Raw genomic sequence first — 24,716 nt, 5'->3', positions numbered from 1 at the left:
AGCCCAGCCCTGTTTCCTTCAGTTAAAAATGACACCCTCAGTCAAGTCCCTGCTCTCACAGTGTTGGGCCAAAACTCTGGTCAGTTCGAAACAGCCAGCAGCAGATGAGATGTCCTTCATCCTCTCCTGCTCCCACTGTGACAATAACATCACATGAGCTCTAGATTGGTTGCATTCTGACGTCTGTTCTGGGACGCCTCCTGCATTACTCAAGTGTTGACGTGGCGTGGGACTCTCAGGTCCTGGGTGACTGTCTTTGGAACTGCCAGTCCGAGGACACGCATTAGCTTTTTCAGTTGAAGCACGTAAGAAAGGCGGAGGTCAGCTATGGGACGGCGCTCCATTCATTCTATGTGTGACAATGTGCCACGTGCTATTTGGAGCCCATCACATGGCTGTGTGTTTTTTTGTCTGTCACCTGAGGAATGAATATTTTCCCCATCAGCAGTTCATTCACATGTTATTGGATAGAGGAAGAATCGGCTGTAAAAACAAGTAAACCAATGAAACCAGTGAATTCAGACTTGTTCTGGCTTTAAACCCAAATGGTTTGCTGCATGGAGTGTCTGGACATGTTCACTCACCAAATTATATCTCCAGAAAAACAGACCAAGGGTTGAGCTGAAACGCAAAATACATGGTGAACTGCTCAACCCGTCAACCCTGAGAATTCCAGGGTTAAATAGCTGCTTTCTTCCACTTCATCCAGGGCACACAAGAATCCTGAAGGGGGGATGAATGATAAAGACTTCAAATGACAGACGTGCACCGGGGTTAATGATAAAGGTCAACTTGCCAGCATGCAGCCACTGACTGTAAAGGACAAGTGGCATGGGGTCACTACTCATATTGGCTTTTGGCCAAGGTGTGGGAGCAGAATGAACAATTTCTCATATCGGATGAGCCTTTCAAATCAAGCCACGCATGTGTTCTCCTCCTTCACGTCCATGGCAGAAGACGCTGTGGTTCGATCAAGAGAAATGCAGCAACTATCATGTATTTGTAAACCAAACAGCAACCACAGCGGCTCTTGGTTTTACAAGCGTTGCGGCAGGGTGCAGTGCATGTTAATGAGGCTCTGGGTTTGGAAGGTCTCCGTGCTGCGGTGGAGACGGAGTCAAACATTCAAGTGATGTGACTGTGCAGGTGAATAAAAAAAAGCCTGGCACTCTGGAGGCTCAGTTTGACAGGCAGCTTCACAGAGAGAATGTCAGCGAACACCTGAAGCCACGTAACTCCAACAAGACAGTCAGAATTTATCAACACATTTCACTGCCATTATTCATGAGATACAGGCGCTGGCCATCACCTTATAGAAAGAAACTCCTGAGACGGTGCACTAGAAGACACAAGGGGTTACCTTCAATTACGCTGCTCTGTTGTTACGCTTCCTTCTTAAAAAGCCGGGATGAAATGATGACTTGAAGAGCAGCAGTTCTAAGTAAAACCACTCTTCATTAATTCCTCCTTTCTTGCTCTTGTTAAGAGCCTCGATCGAGCAGGTCCATAAACTCATTTCATCAAGACTCACTGCAACAAATAGTTTTCTTTTCTTTTTTTCTATGGTGATGGTTAAGGTTCAATAGTACAAATTGTATTTATTGTGTCATAGAAAAAAAAAGAAGCAACTCTTTCGCCAATACAGCTCTTGCTCTCCTCTTTGTTTATCAACTACAAATATGAAATTCCTTCAATTGTACAGCACCTTTCATACGCCTAAGACACAAGACCAAGTGCTGCAACAGGGCACACCATGAGCAGACACTGTGTGCAGTCAGACACCGGCACTGAACAACAGGGATGAGGGAGGCAGCAGCCGACTACCTGAGGAGTGCAGCACTGCTGTGGTAAGGCTGGGAAGAGGTGAGGAATGTGGACATGGCAAACAGTACATCCTGTAGATGATGTATTCCAATGTCATGATCTCAGCCTTATAGGGTTCAGTAGAACATGTGGTTTCCCTGGTAACATGTTTAACCAGCACAAATACAATGTCATGAAAGTGTTGTTCCCGGAGCTGGATGCTGAGTGAAGCCATTGCTAAGTCGAAGACGTCATGTGAACATCTACAACTCCCAGTGGGATCTGTGTGCCCGACATCAAAATGGAGAATTGATTTTTCTCCTGCAGGTACACCTTGTGTTCTTCTATTCCCTGTTGTCGAAATAGTTGAAATAACTTTTAGCATGCACATTCTTGACTCGGTATCTGTCAAAACAGTAAAAATGGTGACTGAATCTCACTCACAGGAGCAGCGCCTCTTTATCTCTTATCACAACAGCGATTACACTTACACATGCGTTCTTCTTATTCGCCTCCCAGCAGAGATGGAGTCAGAGTTACACTGCGACTCTGCCGTGAGCCGTACGTGAGAGACAACTGTGGGCACCGTAGCAGACCATTTCAGACGAAAATATCAATTACTGTGGTGACCAGTGTTGCATAAGGTGGCTGCCATTGTTTCTGGCTCCATTAGAGATTCAACATTTAACTGGTTCCCTCTTTGGGTTTTATGTCTAGACTGACCTTATTAATTCAGAACTAAGTCATGTGGCCAAGGTAAAATGAAGCCGTTTGAATGAAGGACGTTTTCTCTCAGTCAACTAAGCAGCCATTTCAAATGAGATGAGGAACAACAAGACTTTTCTGCTTTCAGGAAGTGTCCTCAAGTGAATGAGCAGTGGTGTGAGGCTTCCAGTGCATGTTAGCCAGAGCATAGCAACATGAAATTAATCCTTTTGTGAATGTGAGATCAGTAAAGGAGAGTTGCTTCAATTGCAAGATAAATCTAGGCCATTCGACTGAGGCACTTCCTCAACTCAGCAGAGTTGAGATTTCATCTGTTGAAGTGACCGCCATGGGTTCATGGCGCAGTTCAGAGATGAATATGTTTTTTTACGAGCCTAAATAACCCCACTGTTGGAAATATTTCTGCATATCCACCGTCTTTACAATAAATACAAGGTCAAGTCAAAGACTAAGCTACTGGCTACAGGTTAAGCCATGGGACGCACACATAAAGTACAATATCAACTCACCACAAGCAGTAACATTGAGGGTTTACACTCTTCACCCCACTTCACACCTGCTGACCGCAAACCCTCAGCACCGTGTACGGGGAAGCACCTGATTCTACCGAGTATAACAGGAACGTGCATGCGGCAGGATGGATATGGCAGACATTTGAAGAGATGGACCACATGGGGACGGCTGCAGGTTGGAGAGAGATTTGCTTCTTGTGACTAAAAACTAGTGTTTTCATTGTCCCCTATTCAGTAAATGTCGTATGCTATGCTATGCTATGCTATGCTATGCTATGCTATGCTATGCTATGCTATCCTGCTGCTAGGGGTAATCTTGCGTCTGGTCATATTAAATTCATCAGTTCCTGAGATCCTGAGGTCACCTCATAAAACCTAAACCCTGGCTGTGTCGAGAGATTGTGTCCTGTCAGGGCATAAGAGTGTCCCTAGCTGGGGGTCGAAATGGGCCCCAGTAAGTGGCCTCATGATCTACAAATGATCAAATGTCCATATTTTCCCAGATCATCTCTTGAGTGCCATCACCTAGTATTACATTTAAATTGAGATTACAAATCTCTGGAATCTGGCTAGGACTCCACCAAGTAACTTTACTTCACATCATATCATAAACTGGAGAAATCTTCTTCGACTGTGAGGCACGAAGAGGAATGAGTTTGACACCAGCGTTGATTAAAACTGCAGCTTGTAGCCCTAAGATCGAATGTATAAGGTGAAATTATTTTCCAAATATGCAACCGCTTCTGCAACAGCATCAAAGCTGCGGCGAACGTCAGCGGAGACGTTGGTCACTGCGACCTGTCCTCCTCCCGTCTGACTGCAACAGTCACGCCCACTCTCCCGGCGCATCTCGCAGTGTTATTTTGCCCTTCTCCACAGAGCTACCCACTTTAATCCATTATTCCAAAATGTCCACCTACCTTTGCTTAGCAATCTCCTTCGCCACTACCTCCAGTGCCATTTTTAATGAGCACACCTCCGGGGTCGCCACCAACCCCTCCCTCTTCCTCTTCTCCTCCTCTCGCTCTGCCAATCCTGCTCTTGATCCTGGTGTTCCTGCTGCTTGTCTCCAAAAGCACACAGAAGTGGCAGCTGTGCCTCCCACACATAAGAGCGCCGCTGACCTTCGTGGTTAAACTTGCCCGCTGCTATGATTAATGCCTCGACAAGACGAGATGCCAAAGCGTGCCTTGCCGCCCAGTATCTCTCATCTGAAATACATCATTCTTGTCCGAGGATTGACTACATGACGGACACTGCTGAGCCCTCGTCTTTGCTTATCGTCCTCCGATTCCGTTTCATTGTCGGCGTAGCAAACGTCTTCAGAACGACCAGACACGCTGCTCCAGGTCTGTCTGTATGCCGCACACATCGGCTTTTATCCGATCAAGCAGGTGCGTCTGGGCCTCAGGACAGGAGGAATGGCTGTGTGTTTTCAGTTCTGAAGTTAAAATCCCCCAGGGATAAATGCAATAGGAACAAAATGTGTGCTGCCATTAGGGCCCCCACACTCACTCCCGGTGCAGAGGAAAACAAAAGCATTTAGGCAGTGAACCACCACAGATCGCTCTATCGGGGAGCATCAGCGCTACCTGTTCAGTTTGGGAGGAGACATATTTACGCCGGTACATAGCATGTAGAATATATATGGCAAATATCTCACCAGCACACCTGCAGATGCACGATTCAATTCACAAATGTGAACTGTTGATGCCAAACATCTGGACTCAGACAGGCAAACGTCATCAGCAAAGAGGTGAGTGCCGATCAAAGACGATGCTAACCAGTCAATTACGCGACTCAGTAGCAAGTCAAATCAATACCTGGATCCTCAAAGGTGCCTCTGCCCATTAAAATTCCCAGAATCCATGCAGTAATGTATTATTTAATATCCACACGCCCGGGGCTGAATTATAAAACATCTCATCAGGGCAGAGATCACCAGCAAATTGCCTCTGTAGTCCAACATGGATTATGAAGATCCATTTCTGAACCATGCACTTGACATGAAATGCAACTTTGCAGGCTTTCAGACGGAGGTGCGAGAGACTCAGCGCTTCTGCTGTAAACCGTTTCCAAGACACCAACACAGTCTTGGATGGTGGTGGACACACCAGCATCCCAGCACATTTCCACACTTGTCAAATCTATATTTTCATCTTCAGAAGTGCAGTTCTTCACTTCTATCCGCGTATGAAGCGTATCATTACATCTCAGCTTAAATAAATACAAGTACTTCTTGGCGATGATCAACAGCGGAGCTCTTTTCAAACACCCCTGAGAAGCTGCGTGGCAAGAGATGATGCAGGGAGGAATCCATTTCTGCAGTGCAACACTCACAGGAGCTCATTGACTTTTCCATCAAATTTCCATCCATCTGTCTTGTAACAAACACAGCAGGCAGAGCTCCAGAAGCTTCACCTCAGGTCAGAGCTACGTTTTACTTTCATGTGACGACTCCGTCCAGCCTGACTTCGTTTTGTCAGGATGTTTGTGAACACTTTGGTCAATATATTTATTTACTTTTGCAGCCAACATTACCGCATTGTGACTCCAGTTGGTGATGTAATAGCTGCAGCTAATAAGGAAATCATGGCATCAGAATTAGGAAACCTATTTCCTCCAAAGTTCCCTGTTAATGGTCGAATTACCTTTGACTATTGCGACACCAACACCTGTTTCGGCATCTTACGTCCAGCTAATGGAAGTTTTGAGCCTTGAGTTTTGTGAACAATAACAGTCAGCCCATCCTGAACCGCTTCACTCTTCTTCATGAGCTCTTTTATCAGATCCATGAGCCTCACTGGTTGTCTTCCTCTTCTACCTTACCCTGGCTCCCACTTAGCCAACATTCTGCATCCCCTGTCTCTCATCTCCTGACGTGGAAACCATCTAACTTCCTCTCCAAACTTCTCTACGAGTGAGCCTTCTTCTCCCATTCACTCCCACTGCACACGACCGCAGCATCTTCCTCGCTGCCGCCTCGAGCTTCCTGTTTCTGTCTCCAAGCCACCCATCATGACAGCTCTCACTATCATCCAATAATGCTTCTCCGTCTGCCTGTAAAGTATGAACTATATACCTTTTATGGCTCTAAAACAATCAAAGAAAACGCACTCAACCTCTCTATTTCCCAAGCCACTCCTGCCAGCGGTGACTAATGGTTTCCACAGACATGACAAGGCCAGAGTAAAGCAGTGATCTGAGGTGCTGCCAGGGTCCAGGGCTGTGGACCTGTGGTCGCCTCCCTGCTGATTCCAACTGGAAACAAAAGAAGTACAGGCATCATGCATGGTCTGCTCTTGACACTCTGTCAAGACCTGCCCGCTCCATCTGACATGTTCTACACCTGCACCTGTTAATAATAGAAGATAGCAGTACTGCAGAATCCAACTTTCAAAGGAGAAAGCCGGCGTGGAAATAACACGTTCAGAATCTTTTTGTCATTTCAAAGATGGTTCAGTTTAACTTCAGGTGCTGTCAAAACAAGGGAAGAGGGATCGGCAATGAATACCTGCCTGGAAACTGCACCTGCATGTCCTCTGATTTTAAGAACTCAACTGATTGTCATAACAAGCCGTTTGCTAAAGCGAAGGCCACTTCGCACCTTGCACCCACGGAAGCGTATTTCTCCTCCTCACCAGGGTGGATAGGGCCAATGTTTACCTATGCTTCAGATGCAAATGCAAGCCTCTCAAAAAAAAGCTCTTCCTCCGTCACCAACAGAAAAGGTCAAACCTCCAGCAATAAAGCATCTCCAGCACAAACACTGACACGTGGCTGACATTTTACTTTGGTGAACCACCGCTCCATCTGAGCACCTCATGCTGCGTCTTTGGGTGAAGTGTTTCCAACTGGAGACCGTCGGAAGGACCCCTGACCAGATAAAAGCGTTCTCGTCTTGACGTCTCCCTGATGCTTATTTAGTGAGCAACTATTGTAATCAGGTTTGACCGCAGGGCATGGAATCAAACGCTGTTTCTGTACATGAAGCGCTTCTACTGTATGAATTGATTTCTTAATGTCACAGTTTTCCGAAATGCCACGCCATTAAATTGAGGGCATTCTTCTTTTTTTCACTTGTTGAGATGTTATCTGTTTTTAATCTGAGTTCAAGTGGAAAAAAAAAGCCATGTTCGATATGTGCACGGCATTTATACATTATCAGATGGAAGGATGGACGGAGGAGAGCCTGTTGACTGTGCTGACCATTTCTGAAGGACAAGTCAATGTCACGTCGATCCGACAGTTGTCGACACATTCAAGCTGCCCGACTTCAGGTTTGGTGCTGACGTGTGGCATGTACCGTAAATCCTGGACTATACAGCACAGCCTCTAGGAAGGGAGTGAAGACACGATCACTCCAGACACAACTCGCTTCACTCAGTACTAGACTCACTTGTACTAGTAGAGAGTTCACTACCTTCGTCTGACAGTACGGTGGAGGTCTGCTCTGCTTCACCAGGAGAGTTCGTAACTATCTGTAAAACAACTCATGAACTATGCATCTCATCACATGTGACCTTCCTGCACTTCAAGTCATTTTACTGCTTGAAGTTGTGATAATTTGTTATGAATAGTTCATCTGCAGCCAGGTCATGCTGCATGGCAAAAGTCACGTTCCACGTGTAGCACCAGTCAGTCAGGCGTCGTCCTTCAGGAAGACACAAGCCACCTACATACTAAAGTCCAGCTCAGCTGACAGTGTCGTGTTCACCACTGGAGATGAACATACGAACAGATGAACCGTTCAAACAGGGACAGGCTCGTTCCTAGAAGCCACTTCACTACTATCATATGGGAAAAAAAAACAAACAAACCATCGACTCAGAAAGGCACTCGAGGTCTCTGCCAGTCACCCGGCGGTGTGTGGGGCTGTCACCACGGCGACACACAAACCTGGCCGTGAACAGCAGCTGACAGTGACTGAATCATCGAGGACAAACCCCAAATCAATTTCACCAGACCCAATAAAGACTCTGTCCTTTCTCAAAGTCAAACTCGTCATAATCCCTCATAAAGTATTAATTGATGGTGTTAAATTGTCATAATCTGAAGAGGCAAACATCTTTGAATGCAGGAAAGTGATAAGCCAAACTCATCATTCTGATGCGGACAGACATTTTTGTTCTGGCGGTGTCTTAGAAGAGTCTCCTCAAAGTTAATGGCATGAATGCGCTGTGCAGCAGAAGCCCTGCGCAGCAGCGAGACAAACAAAAGACACGCTTCTTCACCTCGCTGACATTAATAGGATGAATGAACGTTTTTGTTTTCAGCTTAATTTGGATGAATTACTTGAAATTAGGGAGAAAACAAGCAAATATCCATTTCAGCTCCAGATAACAGAAGACAGAGAGCGCTCACTCCGCTGTCAATTCTTCTTAGTTCCCTTCTCTTTGACAATTTCCACAGGCTCGGATCGTGTGTTAGGGGATAATTAAAATGCACTTTGACGTCTGAGTGTCAAATACTCGCGCGGAGCATTAAAATAAATAAATAAAAGGGAGGGATCTTAGTGGGCCTTGGTGTCTTCAGGACTGTTGTCACCGTATGTCGCGCAGAGTATCTGTGGAGTTAAGTGAGGCGAAGCAATAAAATAAAATAAATCTTGAATCCAAGTAAATAATTCAGGCCGTTTGTGAAAAAAACAAATCTGGATAATTCAGCGTGACATTATTGTCATCGCAATATGCAATATGCAGCGTGTACAGCGGCTTGAAGAATAATAAGCACAGCAAAGGACTTCATTATTTAAACTGGAAGTGAAGCTTGTCTTGGCTTCTACTTGGGCTCAGAGATACGGAGAAATTGAGAAACATATATTGCATTATATGCACACGAGTGGTGGCGGGAGTTACTCCCAGAGACTGAAAATAAAAGCGGAGAATTACCAAAACATTTGGCGTAATGCTGGACAGTGCTTCCACATTGCTAAAGCAGTAACTTCTATGAAACGTGGACCAGTTTCAGCACTGTCAGGATCACCGTCTCTAAGTTAGCTGGAACGTTGCTCCTGTTATCATCTGCTTTTAAATGAAACATTATCTTCGGCTTAACAAGAAGAGAAGAACAAGAGAAACCAGGACCCCAGCTGTAGCTGACTGGCCAGGCAGCAGCTGTTCCACCTGTATATATAAGAGAGAAAAAAAGTGGCCTAGAACCCCAGGAAAAATCTGGGAAATTGATGCCAAGCACATACATTTGAAGGAGACTGGGCCATATTTCACCTGGAAAATGTCAGGTAAATACTGTAGATGGGCCTATTTTTAGGACAGAAAACAAAACAAAATGGCTGACTAAACGTACGAAACCGTTACATTTAAATTGCAAACACATGCGCAGCTCATTTCATATTAAAACTAGAAAATTAGATTAATTCAACTTTATTACCCATTTTTTTCGGCAGATTTACCTGACGGTCCATAATTTTGCGCCCAGGTTTTTCCAACAATAAACTGTAAACCAGACTTGCTGCATAATTCCCAGCGTCTGATTCCTCCATCTGGTCAGTGCGGCTTCAAGCTCCTGGAAGCTTCGCCTTCTTCATTTAGCTACAACTGTGTGGACACGTTCAACGCTTGCGTCTTTCCCCCTGGTGTTTACAGACCTAAATCATCCATCAAAGTTTTCATGGATCCGTGTATTAGCAGTGGATTTGGGCTGGCTGTTGTGACAAATGCATCATTTGAGGCTCCGTCTATGACCAGAGTCGGCCACTTGTAGTCCCTGACCTCTGCAGTGACGACAGCTGCACTTACACTGTAGGACGCTTTAAAGGCTCCAGTGATTTCACTTCTCTATTACAACAGTGAAGGGCACCGAGCTGTTTGAGTGTTTATCAGCGCCTTCGCCGGCATGGGTCAGCGGGAACGCCGCTATACGGTTGAGGGACCCGAATTAATGACGGCTCCAGTTGTACATACATTATTTCACCCGCGCTTCTGGTCTTCAATCACTTGACAACGTCTGTGATATATTCTGGTGTTTCTTCTGCAGAAAATAGCTTCAGGTGAAACAGCCTCTGTACTGGAGAGCCATTTGCATCAAATGCAGGGGAAAGCAAAACAGATTGCGAGCAGATTTATGATCTGGCAAAACAAGGCCGTGTTTATGCAGCTAAGTGTTAACAAAAGTGTATGAAATCGCATCAGGATTAATGCGCTGTAAGACGCTAGAAACGACAAGTGTTTGTGGGCCGCGCCTTTGCAAGCAATCCAGTGAGAGGGAATCCAGCCAGGAATTACCACGGACGGCGCTCCAGAGCGATATCACTGAGCCAACATGCAGAAGAGAACAGCGTCCGGGTCAACAGGCCGAGAGCACACTCGCCGTCGCTCAGTTGACTGCAGTCAAAGACATCGCCGGCTCGCTGTACCAAACAAAAACAACCAGAAATGACCATGTTTGATGAGGAATACAAATGTGATTTAAACCATCCGCTCATGGTTAATCAGAGTCATGTCGCTCAGTGGTCCAGAAACAAAACCGTAAACCACAGAATAATCTCACAGTGTTCACAAAGAGAGATGACGCATGCCGCCGATAAACTGAGCTTCCACGACACATAACCCTCGTCTAGCAGCGGTAAAGTTGACAAAGACACGGCCACAAAATCATCCTCAAAAGACCTGATCCATCGATGAAGTAAATTCCGCATCTGCTTGTGAATGGACAAAGTCCATGAAAGCCAGAAATTCCAGGGAGGGGCGACTGCGTAACTTCCTCTGTCGGATTCTTGAGCATGTACAGTGAAATGCAGCTGTTTCGATTGAAAAATTGATGTAGAAGATAAAGGTTTTTCTTTTGAAAGCTATGACTCTTCATTATTTAAATAGACAGAAGTCTTCGAGGTGAAGAGGAGAGTGCAGGCAGGGTGGAGACGACTGCCCGAGATGATCAGATGATCAGAGAGTGACGAGAGGCGTCGTGAGTTGAAGGTCACTGAGAAGATGCATGTGGAGGAGAAAAACTGAACCACCATATCACCAAATAAAAAAAAAATACTAGGATGATGAAAAATACATCCAGAAAAATCGGTGCAATTATGTCATGGGAGCTGGAACAAACAAGCCTCTACGTCTCTGCGTATGTGTGAGTATCAGTGGGTGTGTGTGGCGCAAGATCTGATATTTTGTTTTCCCACTACATGCACCTTTGGACCAACACTCACATGAACACAGCGTCCTACTTTTGGCGGAGCTACACATCAGAAGGATCTTGGTTCTGATCCTGGCTGTCTTCCAAGTTAAAAAAAAAAAAAAATAGTTGAATAAGGTCGAGGGCTCGTGGGCAAGATCACTTCATTTGGACCGGAAAATAAAGCAGTTTCATACCTGCCGTGGCACACAGTGGTGGAGCGTACAGCACCGTTCCGTCTGCTCGTAATGACTTATGATAATCATTTCACTGAAATGATGGAATCGTGGAGCATAAATCCAAACAGATACTTGCACAATTCTGCCACACAGAGTGAGTTTGACTGGTGTCAGTTTGGGACAGTAAGTGCGGTCATATCTCCCCCCTCCCCCTGAGTGCAAGCCAGGTATTAAACCCAGTGGTCGTCCTGCCATCAAATGCCAGAGATTAAACAGACATGAGAGATGGACATCAAAGGTCACACATAAAGCCCGTCACGGGGGAAGGCAGCCACTGCACGGCTGCTGCTGCCGAAGCCTTGGCTGAGATGGGGACTCTCACCTGCTGTTTTGGCAGGAGAGGAAGCCTTTGTTCAGTTTTAATGCCTTTGGAGCGTCGTAATTAAGACCCCCTCCCCAAACCCACCCCACCCCAGACTGAAGAATCGACATGCTCCGGAGAGCAAGTGAGTAATTATATTTGTAAAGAGCAATGATACAAGATACTCCCCCCTGACTAGGAGTCATTACACATCATTAGAGCAGTGCAGCACCGAACTGTGGCACACACGCGGCGGGGATGACAAGTCCCACACCTGACTTGACTGACTCCAGACATCTCCACGCGGGTCGACCATCTCACCAACAACAGCGTCTCAAGCAACGTCACCACTTTCATTTGGACAATTCAAAGAGAAAACGCTGAGTTTGTTTAAGGTTAAGTGGCGCTTAAGATGCTCACACTTATCTATCAACAGCGAGTAAAAATGCTTGACTTCAGAGTGACTCTCATCTTTCTTTTATTTCAGCTCCCAGTGTGTGACGAAAGTGAAGGCAAGCGCGCTCGCGAAGACCCAGATCAGTAACAGCTGATCAAGTGACAGCCCCGATCAGATGACAGCACGGATTCTGTGATGATTTTGAGAGGGAAGAAAGAGATGCTGTGAGTGAGCAGTGGTGGTGCTGCGCTGCGGCCCCGGAGCCAAAACACTCCGGAATACTGATCAAGCCATCGCTACGGGACGCTCTCACCCCAAATGGCAAGGACACGTGGGAACAAACAGTGATGAGTGACTGAGTGATGCGCCTTTCTGTCGTTTAAAACAGTAAATAAGTGGGTAGGTGAACGTTTGCACCCAACACTGCAGCGTGACCTCTGTTGTCCAGGGAGTGTCAGAACCTCAGGCAAGCATGATACCTGAGGCCGCCCTCTCATTGGTTCGCCAATATATATATAGCCTTGGTGAAACAGTAAATTATTTCGTGCCCAGTAAAGGGTGCAGCGGAAGGGTCACATTGGGCTCACGGGAACATCATACTCAGTCGCCGCAGCCACTCTCCTCCATCTTTATAACTGTAGTCTTTGGAGTGTTTATGTGTTTTGCTGTAAAGAAGCAGGTGCAGGCATATGAACACAATCGAGCAGCTAACGTTTCTGGTGTATTACCAGCATCACACAACGTATTTTTCCGATTTCAACTACTTATTTACTTTTTCCTGGTGACTTGGCGACTCCCCGCCGTGAGCTTTACGCAACCCCGAGCTCAGATGAACTCAGGATGCTTTTCCTCTCTGGATTTCATTGCTGCTCTGGATGGTGTCTTGACAGTTGTGTATTCACCATCGCAACAACAGTCAAACTGGCGCCTCCTCTAGCTCTACAGCTCTGTATTGTAGATGAAAGCCCAAAATGTGATCACGCCCAAAACCCGGGGATCTCTCGGCAGCAGAGACTGTACCACTGGCATTGTTTCATCTCCCGACAATCATAAAGCTGTTGATCCAAATCTATTAGGAGCGAATCTGAATGGGATCCTGGTTCATCCAACCAGTTGAAGGTTGCTATATGAAACTTATAAATGGGTTGGGTCCATCCTTTGAAGCAATAATGACTGGACGATGCTACTTTGCAATGTCTAGAACAAAATCTCCCCAACATGATGACGACTCCTCCATTATATTTCAGATGGATGGAAGATTAGGTTTGAGCATGGAAAAGCACAGAGGACTGTGGATTAAAGCCGGCTGCGTCCTGTTTAGGGAAAACCAAACAAACACAAAATCTATATTTCATAAGACGCCCAGCCAAAACGCTGCTTTACGCCTCATGCATGGAACCTGGTGCAAGGAAAAGGAATCAAAGAAACACATGAAAAATGAATCAGTGGCATTTACTAACATCCAATTTCTCTACCCACTGAATGCTAATGAAAAGGGAATGAAGTTCATGCCTTTTGTTTTGTTTTTAGCACCAGGTTAAAGATTCAGATTGTTGTGTGCATTTCAAAGGTGTTTAATACATTATTAATGGCACGTTTATCTGGCCCCGGGACGGAGGGAGCTCTCCCCCGTCTGCTCTGATGCTCGGTGCCACCGTTCTCCTCGCAACTCTGTAAGCAGCTTTGTTAAGCTCAGGCTCTTTTTTTTTTAATTCACAAGAAATCCACATTTCAAAAACATCTAACTGACTATTTATTGTTTGAATCCAAACGAAACAAATGTTTCTGTGCTGCATTTACAGCAGAAGAACTGACAGAACGATTGCTTTTTTTTGCTTGAAGTCAGATGACCTGATTTAGCAGGGACTCACAGATGTGGTGATGGTGAGAGCAAAGTGCTGCCGACGATCAATTTTGGTAAAGTCAGAAATTATTTTCAATTATGTATGTCATTATACTAACAGCAGTTCAAATAATCTGCAACAATGCTGCTGTGCATTTGTAATAATACACAGACGCATCTTTTGACCAGACAGTTGGTGTTGTACTACACCACACTGTCGTGTTGAACGTAGCTTTGTTAATGTCCCACTGGAGCGTGGCCCTCCACAGGCTGCTGACTCAGCATTCTGCCGGGAGCTGGCAGACAAAAGTTTTTCCAAGTCATTTTCACTATAATCGATTCATGTATTAATGTGTCAGAGACTCCAATTTCCGAAATCTTCTTGATGAAATAGATGTTCGAGGGCACTTGCAGCTTTTCAACAGCCAGTCTGGTCATTCAGATTTTAAAGTTAATTTTTTCAGTGATCTAAAACAATGAGCATATTCCATGTCGAAAATGAGAACGAAGACTGTGGGTGAAAGAACACGATAATTTGACCAAATATCGCTTGATTGTGTGACATTGTCTTAACCGACATCACAATACATTACTGAACTTACAGTACTGCGATGTATCGTATCAGCACTTCTGCATATCGTATCGCAAGACATCAGCCAATACACAGACCTAGACCTGAGCAGCTTCTTTAGTAGCACTTTTCCCGAACATCCATTTCTAGCAAACATTGTTATTGCTTTGTTTGCTGGTCTGCAACAGAGGGGCATTTTAACAAAGTAGCGCCCTTCACATCTGCATTCTGTGTGTGTTGAGTTGGTCTGCACGGCTGTGGTTGGACACACAAGCAGCCCTTTGTTGTGACCTACTTATGTTTCCAGTTCGCCTTCTCATGTTATATTAATGTTGGAACTGTGGGAACATGAATCCACTCACCCCAAACTGACAGGAACGTGAAGATTCTATTCACCTTCAGTTGAAAACGTAACAATATACTGCACTAATAACGTTGACTTTATTGATCAGCTGCTTTGTACTCGGAGACAACGCATCTCTTTTTGTGATGCTGTTGAGGGGGGCACAAACACCAGGAGAATTTTTCAAATCAGTGTCACTGTTGGGCTTGTTTTCTTGACCTTTTATTTTGTCATTTCTCCGTGTTGTGTTTCCGTTTTTTGTGTGTGTATTTCCATTTCCTGTTTTGTCTCCAGCTTCCTGAGCAACGCGGCTGGCAGCGATCTCCTAATCAAACAATATTTCTATCTACACCTTGGTGCCAGCTCGCATCGCCAGATGGTTACTTCGCGATCCTACGGTAAACTCTCTCTCGAGCCTCCGCTCTCTTGTTCCTCCTATTTATATAGCAATATTCCGTGTGTGTGCTAGTTCTTTTTCTGCCACCTCCTTTGTTGTTCTCCTCGCTTTGCTTTCTTTTGTTGTTGACGACCGCATGTGAGTGTTCTTTGTAACTCACCTTTTGCTTTTCTCTCGATAGATTTATTCTCCTCTTGTGTGTGTATTGTTACACCACAGAGCTTTGTGTTGTTAGGGCCTCGTGGGTTTTGTTTCAAAGTGCGTTTTCTTTGTCCCCGTCAGGTTTGACTTCAAGGTTATGACCCTTTTCCTACGTGTTTGTCTTCCTCGCTCCACTTCTGGTGTCGACGTCCTCGGTTCTTCGTTCCGGTTCATGTATTATTTATTTGTGTTTTCTGCATTAAACTCTTTGTGAAAACATACTCCCGTTGTTCCGAGCCTTCTGTACACTGACAACAATTTCAGCACTTGGGTCAGACTCCTATAGCGATCTTGACATACACACCTCACGCAACATGAAAATGTTGGTGTTGACTGCCATGTCTGTGGTTACACACAGACATATGAAGACTGTGTCCCACCTCTGATCCAGACGCTCGTCCTTGAATCAAAGACCTTGTGTCATCGTGTGAAGCATCTCAACAACAGGACAAGGCAACAGGAAACATGGACGTGCACGTGATGATGGCAGTTTTACAGCACAAGTTTTCGAGCGCAGTGCTTGGACACCTGAGGGAACGAGCCGGGTGAAGGCAGTGCCAGATGGGAGGGAGGTTTAGTCCCTCGTCTCTTAGTCACTTCTCGATTGGCTAGGCTCCACGTCACTGCTCAACACCCCCAGTTTGGATCGTAAGCATTGAATGATTATCGGCTCGACCGACAATTACTCGAGGAAATATTGATCAACTCACGAGCACGGGATTCTCATAATGCAGAATCTGATAAGAAAGAAAACTGGGAGCCCGACTGCGGTTATACAGGGAGTGCGTACCTGGCTAAGACTTGGGCTTCCATGTGGAAATGACCAGAACATGTGCTTTAAGATGCAGTATTCCCAAAAAGACCAGCATCAGCTCTGCAGTTTTTCTGAGGAAGAACGCTCCAACCCTCAGAAGCACCACTGTAATGCACTCGGAGACGCTCAATTAATAAGGAACGGCAAACAAACATAAAGGAAGCACATGTGATTATGATTTCTCACTTGGCACTTCCCTTCTGTTTTTATGGCTGCAGCCTTTAAGACCACTTACTGTTAATTGGCCCATCATGCTCTGATTTCTCTCCGGCCCTGGTTTTATTTAGTCTATATGAGTGTGTCTGTAATAACAGTTAAAGCTGGACCACTGGGAGATTATCAGACCATGCAGCAGTAGTGGACATTAACGCTCCGCTACATGCATCAGTTCCTCTCTGCTCAGTTTTCAGAATGGCTGCTGGGGAGCTCACCAAGACAGCTGCTCTGCGAACAGCGTACATGCCTTCTTTCTTCCGTTTTTTTTTTTAGGTTTGTTTGTTGTTTCATAAGGAGAATTTTGGCAGCATGCATCTGCATTTAGTGCTCGGATTTTCTTCTTCTTCTTTTTTTAGCATGCCTGCTTTACTTGTATGAGGTGTTCCAGAGTGTGTGCATGCATGTAGAATGACATTTAGCGAAATGTGGCAGTGAAGGAAGAAACATCTGAATCATAATTGAAGTGCCATGAAAGAAAAATGATCATGATTCTGTATTAGGTTTACGTGCTCTGGTTTTAACTAGGAGCAGAAGCAGGAGGCAGTAGCTCAGACTCACAACTCCCTCCGGCTCACAACGCCTTCGGCTGGTTATGACGCTTGAAAAAAAAAAAAAGATATTTCATAACAGTGACAAAGGAAAACACCCCATGTTTAACAAGAAAATGTTATCATGACATCATCCGTGCACTGTTGAACTTCTGTCGAGGGAGAGGTGAAATATCTCATAGAGGGAGCGAATATTCCAGCGGTTTCGTAATCCTGCTGGATTGGTAAAGAGTAAAAGACGGAGAGCAAAGGTGTTGCTAGGGAAGCTGATCAAGATAGGCTGAGGAGGGCGCTGACTGTATATGAAATTCTACCTGTACGATTCAGCTTCCATGCCTTCTTTACATTGGTATTGCTGTTCACTCATATATCCAACAGGGGGAGCAGCCCAGAGGCAAAACTCCAAACCAACATGGCGACTGTGGAGTCAGTATTGATCATGTAACTCTTGCACAAAAGAGGAAACGGAGGCAGCGTTGTAGGAGGCGGTGGTCGGTGAGGCCGGTAAATATATGGCCACTGGAGGACGGAGAGTTTCTGCCGGTGGGAAATGTTGAAGAGGATCTCAGTTATGCTTACGCCTCTATCATAAATCAATTTCCAAACCCAATGAAGAGGAGCAGGGGAAAGAATGATAATTTTGGACTTGGACTAAAGAATATATTTCCACCTAGGAGAAGAAAGAATTATGTACTGTACCTCAAGCTGAAGTAGGAGTCCAACGTTCCCAACCCAGCAACTAATCTCTTAAAATGTGTTCCACTTTAGAAGGAAATGGCAGACGAGAGTGACTCCCGGACAGAAACGTGTCCAAGGCACCAGCCATGAAATTACAAGAAAATATTTTCAACTAAAATGGTTGACAGAGAGCGTTTGTCCGAGGTAGTTAGTTTTGTCGAGAAAATCCAACTGTTTGTCTCTCTTCATCGGTCGGTCCACAACTATTTCATTTTCTCTGTATGAAAGGATTTGAAGCTGCGAAAACATGCCATTGTGTGACCTTTTTTTTATCTTTCAAAGAGATTCACCACCCACTGATACATCCAATGTGCTGCAGACTTACATCAGTCAATCCCACACACTTTCCTTCTTCTGTCAATACACAGCACAGAATTTTGGTCCTAACTAAGAAGCTTATAGTATTAAATATACATAGACCATGAACAGACCGACGGGGGGCAGGCACAAAGGAAAAGACAAGATCCATTCCCAGACATCACCAATTTCAGTTGAGACGAGAAACAAAAGTGCCCAGCTTCGTTTCAGCGTGTTTCACCGTCACTGGCTTTAGCTGTGCTGGGCAACACGACCTCAGACACAAGAAGAACAGCACCTCACAGTCTCTTTACACACAGCAACAGATCATGACTCCTCTTGTCACTTATGCTTATTGTCTGTTTCTCCAACTGTTGAAAATGTGGTGCAGTAGCCTTGACATTTTCCCAAATCATATTTGAAGTGAAGAAAGCCACTCAGCCTGAGTGGTTTGAGACCCCATGTTTGATAAATGAGTAAATGTACAGCTTGTAACTATACTGTTTTGTGTCATATTCCCCCAGTCACTATGAAAGAAACTCCCACCTCGGATCACAGTTTAATAACTGACAGTTATCTTAGACATATAAGCTGCCAAACTGACAGTCAGGAAAGAAATGTTTCATATGTGACCCTTTGATGTGACGTGAGGGAAAGAGATGGGTGGGATAGGTACAAAGCCTCCGTGGTGTGCTAACAAACTCCATTTTGTGTTGCTGCAGCTGTTGCCATGGAGCTCTCTCTGCTTCTCTCTTCCTATGCCACTCCAGCCCTCCCTACCCCAACAGGCGTCTGAAAGAGGATTCAGCTGTGCGAGTGACTCGGCAACCAAAGTCAGGGAGAGAACCGTTGGTGCTCACAGACTGTGCCCCTCCACACGGCGTAATAGGAGGCTCTGCCACAACAACTGAACTGGGTGGGAGTCACAGCGAAGCATCACGAGCCCACAGCAGAGAAACGGCAGGGAAAGGCAAAGAAAAAGAGAGTCACACTCACCCAGGACGCCGACGCGGTAGTTGAGAGTGATAACAATGACGTTTCCATAGCTCGCCAAAACACTCCCATCGATCATGTTGCCCGTGCCCTCCATGTAGGATCCTCCGTGGATGTAGACCATCACAGGCTTGGCCCCGGTGTCTCGTATGTCTGCAAGAGGCCCATGGTTAACACATTCACTTGGTCTTCCGGCCACTTATCGCAGGTCAGCTCACATTCAGACACAAGCTGATCACCGCCTCCCAGATACCAGCAAAACATTCAGAGCCGGGCCACTAAAGGGACCAGGAGCCACCCAGCAGGCAACTCCATGAAAGGCCAGATTGTTGACTTGATACCTGTTACAGTAATTGGCCATTTCAGCGGATAATGTCTGGCCATCTAATGCACATAAAGCAAACCATTGGCGTTGGAGGGTTTTGTTTGCCTTCCAGGCCACTGCCTAACTCCCACTATGCACAAGCAGGATGCAGTTAGGAGGAATAAAGACTGTGCTGTCCATCAATGAGGAGGATCATTGGACTCGTCAAAGCTGGAGGAGCTTGATCATATAAACTACAAAGTAACAGCACCCAGTTGTGTTTTCAAAGTTGTGGAACGATGACTTCTGAGATTAAAAACGGCTGTTTCCTATCAATATGCGCATTTCAGCAAAAACACAAATGAAATAAAGACACTGTCATGTGGCTCAAGAAAACTAAAATGAATGAATGAAGGTATAAAAACTATAAAGACTGTTTAATTGATCTATATCATGCAGCAGCTGGGTCTCCTTACAGCCTGTCAGGCAGTCAATAGATTCAGATTTTTAATCTCAATTCACCTGTACTGTTGAAAAAAGTGTTATATATATATGCAATATGTATTTTGTTGTGTTACAGTGTTTTTTATCGTAATATTTTGATTTTGTGAGGTGGATGAGATCTCACCTGAGCCAGGTTTTGAAAAAAATCGAAATAATGTTCAGGGTTCACTGTTTTGTCCATATGTAATGAAACGTACAGACTTTGCCTTGAAAACACCTCAGAGGCTGAGGAAACAATCCCTGGGCAGAGCCCTGATGTTGGAAGATCTTCCTCAGTGATGTACGCACCAATGCTAACGTGGAACCCTAAAGCACAGTCCAGCCAATAGACCTGATCTGGATGATGGCCATCTCAAGGGGTCAGTCGGGCAGTTCACATCCAGAGCATGCTCAAGAAGAGACTGACTGACGGACCAAAGCAGAGTGAAGAAACTTCTTCTGCCGAGTCGCTGTAAGCCTTCCTCCCCTCCCACACCTCCTATCACTTTCACTCCCAGACTCGCCTCTCTTGTCCCTTCTTCCTTTCTCCTCACCCCATTTACCCTCTTCACTCCAGACAGTTTTTTTTTCCTTCTCTGGTGAGAAATGGACCACGGAGCCAAAAGATAGAATCCATGAAGGGAACTTAAATCGCCTTACACGAATGATAAAACTGGTAAAAGAGGTAAACATGGGGGTTTCAAGGTTGCTACGGAGACACAGAGGAGAATTCACACCTTAAGAATATCAGTCTGGCATCGTGTACTACTGCAGTTAGTATCATCTGCAGGCATTAGTCATTAGCACGCACCCCATCAAATTAGAATGCAGAACACTCAGGGACAACTATTGTGCATTTTGTATAGACCGATTTTTTTCTTTCCGTAACCCCATCAGCACAGCCGAGCCTTGAGTCACAGTTTCTTTGTGAGAATCCCTTGGTTATTCGTGGCCCTGTTCTGTTTGGAAAGCAATAACTTGAATATAATACGGCCTTCTCCCAGGCTTTTCTTTATCTCACTGGTATCTGGGTAGGCCACACAGTGAAATATGATTTATAGCCGACGTTTCTTTATGCACACACTTATCTTAGACAAGAGCAGGAGGAGATGCATGAAGTAAGAAAGCATGGAAAGTACGGTCGAGAGAAAAATGGAGCCGGTGAACGGAGTGATCTCCGACACAAACTGCTCAGACAAATGGGCCACAGATACATCGAGAGAATGGCGAAGAGGAAGAGAGAACGGGGGCAGAAATAAGAAAAAGAGATTAGTCATGTCGGTGTTATCAGTCACCTCTTTTGTTGATTCACATCATGTTTCCATGACAACGGATAAATCCCTATGGGAGCATGATACTGATGCCGCACTTGCTGTAATCTACTTATTGACATGATACGATGTGGGAGGAGTCACATGCTGAGGATGTGTGATAAGAGCTGTCACTTAAACAAATTGAGTTACAGTTAAGACAACAATGCATCGTCATCATCAAAAACGCGTGGAAGACCGTTTCTAACTTCCTATCTGAGCTCAGTGGCCGGAGCAGAGGCTACACTGTTTTGTAATCCACTCATGGCCTTCTGAATAAAGGAAGAACACATCCATACACAGTTTCATGGATCAACACATGCAATACAATCCAAAAAGGCATCGGCTGTAGATGAAGATGAACAATGTGCTATTGCTACTTTGACATCTCCAGCTGGCAGGGTAAGTGGGTGCTGGAGTGCAGCCAAGCAGAATCTTTTCGATAATGATAATAAAAAAAGCTTAAAGAATAACGTCCAACTAAAATGAATAATTAATTCCATTGAACAATGAACATGGATTTTAATGACCTTGGACGTTGCACTTCCTCTGGATAATACATGTGTTTTGAGGTGGTTATTTCTCACCTGCGTGTGAGAGGGAGTCTAAGCACCTAGGCCGCGCACACTCTCTCCTGAGGTGTGGTGTGGATGTGAAGTCAGCCGGCTGCGGTTCAGAGCTGCCTCATGCACGAAGCGCGACTCAACCATTTACGACGTTGAGCGACATGAATAAATCAGCGACCATTTATCAATCCCTCCAGGAAATCGCGATGCTGTGATTCGGACGTAAAGGATCCTGAATCCATTCCTAAACGTCCAAATTCCCATGATGGAAATGTAGAACAGAGGGAAGTAAAACGCGGAACTGACGAGTGCGGCGTCACCCGAACACTATACGGGGCAGACGTAAACAAACATCTTGCTTGCTGTTTTAATTCGCTGTATTACTGAGCCGCTGAGCATAACCATTCCCCAGCTTTACCTCTCAGACTCCGCCCATCCAAACCTCCGTCAGGCTCCAAGTGCTCACCACACGCTGTCTGGACGGAAACTACTCTCATTTTCTGACTTAGCACGCACAGTTGATTTTTCTATTGGGTGGGACTGTTCACGGCTGTTTACAAATAAAGCATATTTTGTAAAAATCCTAGGAGCCTGGACTTTTTTTTAGACAAAAAACTGATGTGAATTTTTCACTAGCGAGATGCAAAGGTCTTTGTCTGCAGTCTCTCTGTTCTCTGAGAACCATAAATGGTCCCCACTTTCACTGCAATTAAAAAGAGTTAGTATTATTTCACTCTGAATGATAAGGTAAAGGACAAGAAAAAGGACAGGTTTATCAGGAGAATGTCATAGACACATAAAACACTTTTGCATAGAAAAAAGTGGATCTGCTTCCAGCATGGCGAGTCGATATGGACTGGCGAACCCCTGTGTATGTAACTCCTGAAAATATGGTCACTCAAAACCAAGCCCAAGACAGAATGACTCATACGTCGGACTACATGCATCATGATCGGTTCATAAGCAGTTTGTTGGGTCAACTGGCGGAATCCAGCCAGCTAGCTGCAATTCTTTCATCCATATTAATGCACAATCAATGTCAACGTGCTGCGCATCCTGTGGAAGAAGAAGATTCATGAATACATACAGTCATTTGCATGTGAACAGCGTGAGCACTGAGAAGGCCAATAAAAGAGTGGTGAACAAAAAACATGAATCAAGCATGAGAGTCTAAATGATGGGCAATGTACAGTGATGAAAGACAAACATGGACAAGACACCATACAAATTCATCGATGAACTCTTTGTGGTTGTTTTGTTACAACTGTCATTTCCAACTGATTTCTCAACAAAGAGCACCTCTAACAGCACGTGAGCAGCTCGCCAAGACGCAGGCCTGCGGCACGCCGCAGTGAGACACGGGCGACGTCGCGGAGGTGGCAGGTGGGTTGACGTGGGGTTGACGCTGAGCCCGGGCACGACCGCCAGCCTACTAGAGGAGTCTTGTCAAGCTCTGCTTAACTGTCCATATCCTGACAAGTTTATTACAGCACATGTTTATTGTAGCTCGCAAAACAGCTGGTGTAATTACCTAGAATTATGCATTGACTCATGCGGTCGTTTCATAGTGACAGAACTCTGAATGTCACAGTCAGTTTTATTAATTTTCCCTCAATGCATTTGCAAACACAATGAATGTGCTTCTGTGGAAAAACAAATGATATTGGATCGACCTACAAACAGGGGATGTGGAGAGAGAAAAAGAACTTCACAGCTGTGGCTATTTTAAGCCAGTTGACTTGCAGAGTTGGCAGATGATCAGGAATGATGGCTTGGTCGGAAGGAGGGCACCTTACAGTTGTACTACGTTAAATTCACAGTCGTGCTAAGAACACTTGACATTTGTATGATTTACTAGAGAACTGTGTGTGGAGAAATGTGGTGTGACACTGCAGTGAGTCACGGAGATATGTGGAGCTCCAACATGAATCTGGACGTGGTTACGACATATGTAATGGCAGGGATGACCTTTGTGTGAAGGTGACTTCATCCAGCCCAGTGGTGTGTTTGTGTGTGGATGTCAACCTGGGAGGCGACGGCAGGGATACAGAGCAGGGCTGCTTCATATAGACATGGGGAGGGAAGATCCAGTCAGCAGAAGACCACCCCGCTACTCCCCTCACTGCATCCAAATAGGAGCACTGAATAAAAGGTTAAGAGACACATTCCTCGGAGCAAACTGCGAATGCGTCTAACAGGGAGCCTTGCTCTTCAGGCCTGCTATGATGCGATACATGCACTATGCTCTCATTTGTATTCACATGTGTACGGGTGGCAGGAGGCTCCTTCATCGACCACTGGTGACCACTTCCCCCACCTCAGTGAAATTCCAGTTTACACACTTGGCTTCTGAATGGTCCACGCTGACTCCATCGTGGTTTATAGATCCTATAGACATCATGTGATGCATTTGTGACTGAATTTAAGTGCAGTCACTGAGTGCTGCAATACTACATAGATGCTGGTCATGAGGACCCAACTGCAGCACTACTCATCCACCTCCACCTTCCAGAGAAGTGGTTCTACTTTGAGCCCGTCCTGAGGGGAAAGAGGAGACACTTCATCCACAGTCGTGTTAAACTCTGAGGGTATAGGGCAAAAAGCCATTAATACTAGAGAGTTTCACTTTCCATTTATATGAGAACAAACTACGTCTGGAAAAGCTCATACAAACACAAGGAAAGGTGAGCTGACATAGATAGCGTGTTTTTTGGCAAAAGTAACACCATGTATTTTCAGAAATTTTGATTTTGGTGGTATACTCGTGCTCCATCTTGGATTTAGACAGAATCGCATGTGCTCAGCTCCCACCAGGACTAGCACCAAACAAACAATTACAAACTGATACTTGATCTTATAAAACAGTTTTGACAACTTGGAAATGGACATGATCTCATGCCATTGCATGATTCTGAACATTGCTAAAAGGGTTATATTTTTCCGGGATCATTTGACATTGAAATGTAAATGTACTTGGA

The 24,716-nt window shown here is 45.1% G+C and overlaps 1 protein-coding gene across 2 annotated transcripts in view; it reads right to left on the bottom strand.

The window, feature by feature from the left end:
* The window catches only part of nlgn3a (neuroligin 3a), a 157,027-nt gene that overhangs the window by 80,700 nt on the left and 51,611 nt on the right, over positions 1–24,716 (bottom strand). For both annotated transcript variants that reach the window (XM_053879501.1, XM_053879502.1), the window contains one exon: positions 19,079–19,228. In XM_053879501.1, coding sequence (XP_053735476.1) covers positions 19,079–19,228 — 150 coding nt within the window. The remainder of the gene's footprint in view (positions 1–19,078; positions 19,229–24,716) is intronic.

Source organism: Synchiropus splendidus, chromosome 11, assembly GCF_027744825.2.
Source record: "Synchiropus splendidus isolate RoL2022-P1 chromosome 11, RoL_Sspl_1.0, whole genome shotgun sequence".
Taxonomy (NCBI): domain Eukaryota; kingdom Metazoa; phylum Chordata; class Actinopteri; order Syngnathiformes; family Callionymidae; genus Synchiropus; species Synchiropus splendidus.
Note: the sequence above shows the minus strand (reverse complement) of the source record. Positions and strands in the feature narration are given on the sequence as shown.